General features: G+C 60.3%; 1 protein-coding gene across 1 annotated transcript in view; it reads left to right on the top strand.

The window, feature by feature from the left end:
- Nucleotides 1–9346, top strand: part of AGPAT3 (1-acylglycerol-3-phosphate O-acyltransferase 3) — a gene marked incomplete at its 5' end in the record, with an annotated part of 29559 nt that extends 20213 nt beyond the window's left edge. The window contains one exon of the mRNA XM_075582864.1: nucleotides 9119–9346. Within this exon, the coding sequence (XP_075438979.1) occupies nucleotides 9119–9331 (213 nt within the window). The remainder of the gene's footprint in view (nucleotides 1–9118) is intronic.
- Between the last annotated feature and the right edge of the window lie 1297 nt (nucleotides 9347–10643).

Genomic DNA, 10643 nt, shown 5'->3' on the forward strand with positions numbered 1-10643 from the left:
CTCCCCCCCGACACTGTGGGGCGCTCACACACACACCTCTCCCCCCCGACACTGTGGGGCGCTCACACACACACCTCTCCCCCCCGACACTGTGGGACGCTCACACACACACCTCTCCCCCCGACACTGTGGGGCGCTCACACACACACCTCTCCCCCCCGACACTGTGGGACGCTCACACACACCTCTCCCCCCCCGACACTGTGGGACGCTCACACCACACCTCTCCCCCCCCGACACTGTGGGACGCTCACACACACCTCTCCCCCCCGACACTGTGGGACGCTCACACACACCTCTCCCCCCCCGACACTGTGGGACGCTCACACACACCTCTCCCCCCGACACTGTGGGACGCTCACACACACCTCTCCCCCCCCGACACTGTGGGACGCTCACACACACACCTCTCCTCCCGACACTGTGGGACGCTCACACACACACCTCTCCCCCCCGACACTGTGGGACGCTCACACACACCTCTCCTCCCCGACACTGTGGGACACACACACACACACCTCTCCCCCCCGACACTGTGGGACGCTCACACACACACCTCTCCCCCCCGACACTGTGGGACGCTCACACACACCTCTCCCCCCCGACACTGTGGGACACACACACACACACCTCTCCCCCCCGACACTGTGGGACGCTCACACACACACCTCTCCCCCCCGACACTGTGGGACGCTCACACACACCTCTCCCCCCCGACACTGTGGGACGCTCACACACACCTCTCCCCCCCGACACTGTGGGACGCTCACACACACCTCTCCCCCCGACACTGTGGGACACACACACACACCTCTCCCCCCCCGACACTGTGGGACGCGCACACACACACACACCTCTCCCCCCCGACACTGTGGGACGCTCACACACACCTCTCCCCCCCCGACACTGTGGGACGCTCACACACACACCTCTCCCCCCCGACACTGTGGGACGCTCACACACACACCTCTCCCCCCCCGACACTGTGGGACGCTCACACACACCTCTCCCCCCCCGACACTGTGGGACACACACACACACACACCTCTCCCCACCCGACACTGTGGGACGCTCACACACACCTCTCCCCACCCGACACTGTGGGACGCTCACACACACCTCTCCCCCCCGACACTGTGGGACGCTCACACACACACCTCTCCCCCCCCGACACTGTGGGACGCTCACACACCTCTCCCCCCCGACACTGTGGGACGCTCGCGCACACACCTCTCCCCCCCGACACTGTGGGACGCTCACACACACCCCTCCCCCCCGACACTGTGGGACACACACACACCTCTCCCCCCCCGACACTGTGGGACGCTCACACACACCTCTCCCCCCGACACTGTGGGACGCTCACACACACACCTCTCCCCCCCCGACACTGTGGGACGCGCACACACACACACACCTCTCCCCCCCGACACTGTGGGACGCTCACACACACCTCTCCCCCCCGACACTGTGGGACGCTCACACACACACCTCTCCCCCCCGACACTGTGGGACGCTCACACACACACCTCTCCCCCCCGACACTGTGGGACGCTCACACACACCTCTCCCCCCCGACACTGTGGGACACACACACACACACAACCTCTCCCCACCCGACACTGTGGGACGCTCACACACACCTCTCCCCACCCGACACTGTGGGACGCTCACACACACCTCTCCCCCCCCGACACTGTGGGACGCTCACACACACACCTCTCCCCCCCGACACTGTGGGACGCTCACACACCTCTCCCCCCCCGACACTGTGGGACGCTCGCGCACACACCTCTCCCCCCCGACACTGTGGGACGCTCACACACACCCCTCCCCCCCGACACTGTGGGACACACACACACCTCTCCCCCCCCCGACACTGTGGGACGCTCACACACACCTCTCCCCCCGACACTGTGGGACGCTCACACACACACCTCTCCCCCCCCGACACTGTGGGACGCTCACACACACCTCTCCCCCCCCCGACACTGTGGGACGCTCACACACACACCTCTCCCCCCCGACACTGTGGGACGCTCACACACACACCTCTCCCCCCGACACTGTGGGACGCTCACACACACCTCTCCCCCCCGACACTGTGGGACGCTCACACACACCTCTCCCCCCCGACACTGTGGGACGCGCTCACACACACCTCTCCCCACCCGACACTGTGGGACACACGCCCCCCCTCTATCTCCGTGAAACTGACACACACACACCTCTTCCTCTCCGAGACACTGTGGGACACACACACACACACACCTCTTCCTCTCCGAGACACTTTGGGACACACACACACACGCACACCTCTTCCTCTCCGAGACACTGTGGGACACACACACACACACACACCTCTTCCTCTCCGAGACACTGTGGGACACACACACACACACACACACCTCTTCCTCTCCGAGACACTGTGGGACACACACACACACACACACCTCTTCCTCTCCGAGACACTGTGGGACACACACACACACACACACACAGACCTCTTCCTCTCCGAGACACTGTGGGACACACACACACACACCTCTTCCTCTCCGAGACACTGTGGGACACACACACACACACACCTCTTCCTCTCCGAGACACTGTGGGACACACACACACAGACCTCTTCCTCTCCGAGACACTGTGGGACACACACACACACACCTCTTCCTCTCCGAGACACTGTGGGACACACACACACACACACACACCTCTTCCTCTCCGAGACACTGTGGGACACACACACACACACACACCTCTTCCTCTCCGAGACACTGTGGGACACACACACACACACACACACAGACCTCTTCCTCTCCGAGACACTGTGGGACACACACACACACACCTCTTCCTCTCCGAGACACTGTGGGACACACACACACACACACCTCTTCCTCTCCGAGACACTGTGGGACACACACACACAGACCTCTTCCTCTCCGAGACACTGTGGGACACACACACACACACACACACACAGACCTCTTCCTCTCCGAGACACTGTGGGACACACACACACACAGACCTCTTCCTCTCCGAGACACTGTGGGACACACACACACACACACACACTGACCTCTTCCTCTCCGAGACACTGTGGGACACACACAGACCTCTTCCTCTCCGAGACACTGTGGGACACACAACGCACACCTCTTCCTCTCCGAGACACTGTGGGACACACACGCACACCTCTTCCTCTCCGTGACACTGTGGGATACACACACACACACACACCTCTTCCTCTCCGAGACACTGTGGGACACACACACACACCTCTTCCTCTCCGAGACACTGTGGGACACACACACACACACACACCTCTTCCTCTCCCGAGACACTGTGGGACACACACACACACCTCTTCCTCTCCGTGACACTGACACACACACACCTCTCCCCCCCGACACTGTGGGACGCTCACACACACACCTCTCCCCCCGACACTGTGGGGCGCTCACACACACACCTCTCCCCCCCCGACACTGTGGGACGCTCACACACACCTCTCCCCCCCGACACTGTGGGACGCTCACACACACCTCTCCCCCCCGACACTGTGGGACGCTCACACACACACCTCTCCCCCCCGACACTGTGGGACGCTCACACACACCTCTCCCCCCCGACACTGTGGGACGCTCACACACACCTCTCCCCCCGACACTGTGGGACGCTCACACACACACCTCTCCTCCCGACACTGTGGGACGCTCACACACACACCTCTCCCCCCCCGACACTGTGGGACGCTCACACACACCTCTCCTCCCCGACACTGTGGGACACACACACACACACCTCTCCCCCCGACACTGTGGGACGCTCACACACACACCTCTCCCCCCCGACACTGTGGGACGCTCACACACACACCTCTCCCCCCCGACACTGTGGGACACACACACACACACCTCTCCCCCCCGACACTGTGGGACGCTCACACACACACCTCTCCCCCCCGACACTGTGGGACGCTCACACACACCTCTCCCCCCCCGACACTGTGGGACGCTCACACACACCTCTCCCCCCCGACACTGTGGGACACACACACACACCTCTCCCCCCCGACACTGTGGGACGCGCACACACACACACACCTCTCCCCCCCGACACTGTGGGACGCTCACACACACCTCTCCCCCCCGACACTGTGGGACGCTCACACACACACCTCTCCCCCCCCGACACTGTGGGACGCTCACACACACACCTCTCCCCCCCGACACTGTGGGACGCTCACACACACCTCTCCCCCCCGACACTGTGGGACACACACACACACACACCTCTCCCCACCCGACACTGTGGGACGCTCACACACACACCTCTCCCCACCCGACACTGTGGGACGCTCACACACACCTCTCCCCCCCGACACTGTGGGACGCTCACACACACACCTCTCCCCCCCCGACACTGTGGGACGCTCACACACCTCTCCCCCCCCGACACTGTGGGACGCTCGCGCACACACCTCTCCCCCCCGACACTGTGGGACGCTCACACACACCCCTCCCCCCCCGACACTGTGGGACGCTCACACACACCTCTCCCCCCCCGACACTGTGGGACGCTCACACACACACCTCTCCCCCCCGACACTGTGGGACGCTCACACACACACACCTCTCCCCCCCGACACTGTGGGACGCTCACACACACCTCTCCCCCCCGACACTGTGGGACGCTCACACACACCTCTCCCCCCCCGACACTGTGTGACGCTCACACACACCTCTCCCCCCCGACACTGTGGGACGCGCTCACACACACCCTCTCCCCCCCGACACTGTGGGACGCGCTCACACACACCTCTCCCCACCCGACACTGTGGGACACACGCCCCCCCTCTATCTCCGTGAAACTGACACACACACACCTCTTCCTCTCCGAGACACTGTGGGACACACACACACACACACCTCTTCCTCTCCGAGACACTTTGGGACACACACACACACGCACACCTCTTCCTCTCCGAGACACTGTGGGACACACACACACACACACCTCTTCCTCTCCGAGACACTGTGGGACACACACACACACACACACCTCTTCCTCTCCGAGACACTGTGGGACACACACACACACACACACCTCTTCCTCTCCGAGACACTGTGGGACACACACACACCTCTTCCTCTCCGAGACACTGTGGGACACACACACACACACACACACCTCTTCCTCTCCGAGACACTGTGGGACACACACACACACACACACCTCTTCCTCTCCGAGACACTGTGGGACACACACACACACACACACACAGACCTCTTCCTCTCCGAGACACTGTGGGACACACACACACACACCTCTTCCTCTCCGAGACACTGTGGGACACACACACACACACACCTCTTCCTCTCCGAGACACTGTGGGACACACACACACAGACCTCTTCCTCTCCGAGACACTGTGGGACACACACACACACACACACACAGACCTCTTCCTCTCCGAGACACTGTGGGACACACACACACACAGACCTCTTCCTCTCCGAGACACTGTGGGACACACACACACACACACACACTGACCTCTTCCTCTCCGAGACACTGTGGGACACACACAGACCTCTTCCTCTCCGAGACACTGTGGGACACACACGCACACCTCTTCCTCTCCGAGACACTGTGGGACACACACGCACACCTCTTCCTCTCCGTGACACTGTGGGATACACACACACACACACACCTCTTCCTCTCCGAGACACTGTGGGACACACACACACACCTCTTCCTCTCCGAGACACTGTGGGACACACACACACACACACACACCTCTTCCTCTCCGAGACACTGTGGGACACACACACACACCTCTTCCTCTCCGTGACACTGACACACACACACCTCTTCCTCTCCGACACTGTGGGACACACACACACACCTCTTCCTCTCCGAGACACTGTGGGACACACACACACACACAGACCTCTTCCTCTCCGAGACACTGTGGGACACACACACACACAGACCTCTTCCTCTCCGAGACACTGTGGGACACACACACACACAGACCTCTTCCTCTCCGAGACACTGTGGGACACACACACACACAGACCTCTTCCTCTCCGAGACACTGTGGGACACACACACACACCTCTTCCTCTCCGAGACACTGTAGGACACACACACACACACCTCTTCCTCTCCGAGCCACTGTGGGACACACACACATCTCTTCCTCTCCGAGACACTGTGGGACACACACACACACACATCTCTTCCTCTCCGAGACACTGTGGGACACACACACACACACACCTCTTCCTCTCTGAGACACTGTGGGACACACACACCCACACACACACCTCTTCCTCTCCGAGACACTGTGGGACACACACACACACACACCCTCTTCCTCTCCGAGACACTGACACACACACACACACACACACCTCTTCCTCTCCGAGACACTGTGGGACACACACACACACACACCTCTTCCTCTCCGAGACACTGTGGGACACACACACACACACACCTCTTCCTCTCCGTGACACTGACACACACACACCTCTTCCTCTCCGACACTGTGGGACACACACACACACACACACCCTCTTCCTCTCCGAGACACTGTGGGACACACACACACCTCTTCCTCTCCGAGACACTGTGGGACACACACACACACACCTCTTCCTCTCCGAGACACTGTAGGACACACACACACACACACCTCTTCCTCTCCGAGACACTGTGGGGACACACACACACACACCTCTTCCTCTCCGAGACACTGTGGGACACACACACACACATCTCTTCCTCTCCGAGACACTGTGGGACACACACACACACATCTCTTCCTCTCCGAGACACTGTGGGACACACACACACACACACACCTCTTCCTCTCCGAGACACTGTGGGCACACACACACACACACACACACACACACACACACCTCTTCCTCTCCGAGACACTGTGGGACACACACACACACACACCTCTTCCTCTCTGAGACACTGTGGGACACACACACCCACACACACACCTCTTCCTCTCCGAGACACTGTGGGACACACACACACACACACCTCTTCCTCTCCGAGACACTGACACAACACACACACACACACCTCTTCCTCTCCGAGACACTGTGGGACACACACACACACACACCTCTTCCTCTCCGAGACACTGTGGGACACACACACACACACACCTCTTCCTCTCCGTGACACTGACACACACCACACCTCTTCCTCTCCGACACTGTGGGACACACACACACACACACACCTCTTCCTCTCCGAGACACTGTGGGACACACACACACCTCTTCCTCTCCGAGACACTGTGGGACACACACACACACACCTCTTCCTCTCCGAGACACTGTAGGACACACACACACACACACCTCTTCCTCTCCGAGACACTGTGATCCGAGACACTGTGGGACACACACACACACCTCTTCCTCTCCGAGACACTGTGGGCACACACACACACACACACACACACACACCTCTTCCTCTCCGAGACACTGTGGGACACACACACACACACAGACCTCTTCCTCTCCGAGACACTGTGGGACACACACACACACAGACCTCTTCCTCTCCGAGACACTGTGGGACACACACACACACAGACCTCTTCCTCTCCGAGACACTGTGGGACACACACACACACAGACCTCTTCCTCTCCGAGACACTGTGGGACACACACACACACACAGACCTCTTCCTCTCCGAGACACTGTGGGACACACACACACACAGACCTCTTCCTCTCCGAGACACTGTGGGACACACACACACACACAGACCTCTTCCTCTCCGAGACACTGTGGGACACACACACACACACAGACCTCTTCCTCTCCGAGACACTGTGGGACACACACACACACAGACCTCTTCCTCTCCGAGACACTGTGGGACACACACACACACCTCTTCCTCTCCGAGACACTGTGGGACACACACACACACCTCTTCCTCTCCGAGACACTGTGGGACACACACACACACACACACACACACCTCTTCCTCTCCGAGACACTGTGGGACACACACACACCTCTTCCTCTCCGAGACACTGTGGGACACACACACACACACACACACACCTCTTCCTCTCCGAGACACTGTGGGACACACACACACACACACCTCTTCCTCTCCGAGACACTGTGGGACACACACACACACAGACCTCTTCCTCTCCGAGACACTGTGGGACACACACACACACACACCTCTTCCTCTCCGAGACACTGTGGGACACACACACACACACACACACCTCTTCCTCTCCGAGACACTGTGGGACACACACACACCTCTTCCTCTCCGAGACACTGTGGGACACACACACACACACACACACCACACCTCTTCCTCTCCGAGACACTGTGGGACACACACACACACACACACACCTCTTCCTCTCCGAGACACTGTGGGACACACACACACACACACACACGCACACCTCTTCCTCTCCGAGACACTGTGGGACACACACACACACACACACACCTCTTCCTCTCCGAGACACTGTGGGACACACACACACACCTCTTCCTCTCCGAGACACTGTGGGACACACACACACACACACACACCACACCTCTTCCTCTCCGAGACACTGTGGGACACACACACACACACACCTCTTCCTCTCCGAGACACTGTGGGACACACACACACACACACACACACCTCTTCCTCTCCGAGACACTGTGGGACACACACACACACACACACACACACCTCTTCCTCTCCGAGACACTGTGGGACACACACACACACACTCACACACACACCTCTTCCTCTCCGAGACACTGTGGGACACACACACACACACACACACCTCTTCCTCTCCGAGACACTGTGGGACACACACACACACACACACACACCTCTTCCTCTCCGAGACACTGTGGGACACACACACACACACACACACCTCTTCCTCTCCGAGACACTGTGGGACACACACACACACACACACACACACACCTCTTCCTCTCCGAGACACTGTGGGACACACACACACACACACACACACACACACACACACACCCTCCCCCTCTCCTCTTAGCCTTTTTCATCTTCTCCCAGGATGCTTTGCAAGAGCGGTACCTCCAGGAGGGGACGTTCCCCGGCACGCAAATCGTGCCGCCCCGGCGGCCGTGGACCCTCCTCAACTTCCTGTTCTGGGCCTCCCTGCTCCTGTCCCCCCTCTTCTCGTTCGCCATCGGCATCTTCGGCAGTGGCTCCCCCCTCCTCATCCTCAGCTTCATGGGCTTCATGTGGATAGGTAACGCGCGCTAATACCCAGAGTATCTCCCCCCCTCCATCTCCCCTCCCCCCCCCTCCTCATCCCCCCTCCTCATCCTCAGCTTCATGGGCTTCATGTGGATAGGTAAGCGCGCGCTAATACCCAGAGTATCCCTCCCCCCTCCATCTCCCCCTCCCCCCCCCCCCTCCTCATCCTCAGCTTCATGGGCTTCATGTGGATAGGTAACGCGCGCTAATACCCACAGTATCCCTCCCCCTCCATCTCCCCCTCCTCCCCCCCCCCTCCTCATCCTCAGCTTCATGGGCTTCATGTGGATAGGTAACGCGCGCTAATACCCAGAGTATCCCCCCCCCCCCTCCATCTCCCCCTCCTCCCCCCCCCTCCTCATCCTCAGCTTCATGGGCTTCATGTGGATAGGTAACGCGTGCTAATACCCAGAGTATCTCCTCCCCCCCCCCCCCTCCATCTCCCCCCCTCCCCCCCCCCCTCCTCATCCTCAGCTTCATGGGCTTCATGTGGATAGGTAACGCGCGCTAATACCCAGAGTATCTCCTCCCCCCCCCCCCCCCTCCATCTCACCCCCTCCCCCCCCCCCTCCTCATCCTCAGCTTCATGGGCTTCATGTGGATAGGTAACGCGCGCTAATACCCAGAGTATCTCCCCCCCTCCATCTCCCCCCCCCCCTCCATCTCCCACCCCCTCCATCTCCCCCTCCTCCCCCCCCCCCCTCCTCATCCTCAGCTTCATGGGCTTCATGTGGATAGGTAACGCGCGCTAATACCCAGAGTATCTCCCCCCCTCCATCTCCCCCCCCCCCCTCCATCTCCCACCCCCTCCATCTCCCCCCCCTCCTCCCCCCCCCCTCCTCATCCTCAGCTTCATGTGGATAGGTAACGCGTGCTAATACCCAGAGTATCTCCCCCCCTCCATCTCCCCCCCCTCCCCCCCCTCCTCATCCTCAGCTTCATGGGCTTCATGTGGATAGGTAATGCGCGCTAATACCCAGAGTATCCCCTCCCCCCCCCCTCCATCTCCCCCTCCTCACCCCCCCCCCTCCTCATCCTCAGCTTCATGGGCTTCATGTGGATAGGTAACGCGTGCTAATACCCAGAGTATCTCCCCCCCCTCCATCTCCCCCACTCCCTCCCCCTCTCCCCATCCCCCCCTTCCCACTCCCTCAGCTTCATGTGGATAGGTAACGCGTGCTAATACCCAGAGTATCTCCCTCCCCCCTCCTCCCCCCCCTCCCACTCCCTCCTCCTCTCTCATCCTCCGCTTCATGTGGATAGGTAACAGGCGCTAATACCCACAGTATCTCCCCTCCTCCTCCCCTCCCCCCCTCAT

Source organism: Ascaphus truei, unplaced genomic scaffold (genome assembly GCF_040206685.1).
Source record: "Ascaphus truei isolate aAscTru1 unplaced genomic scaffold, aAscTru1.hap1 HAP1_SCAFFOLD_2662, whole genome shotgun sequence".
In the NCBI taxonomy this organism is placed as follows: domain Eukaryota; kingdom Metazoa; phylum Chordata; class Amphibia; order Anura; family Ascaphidae; genus Ascaphus; species Ascaphus truei.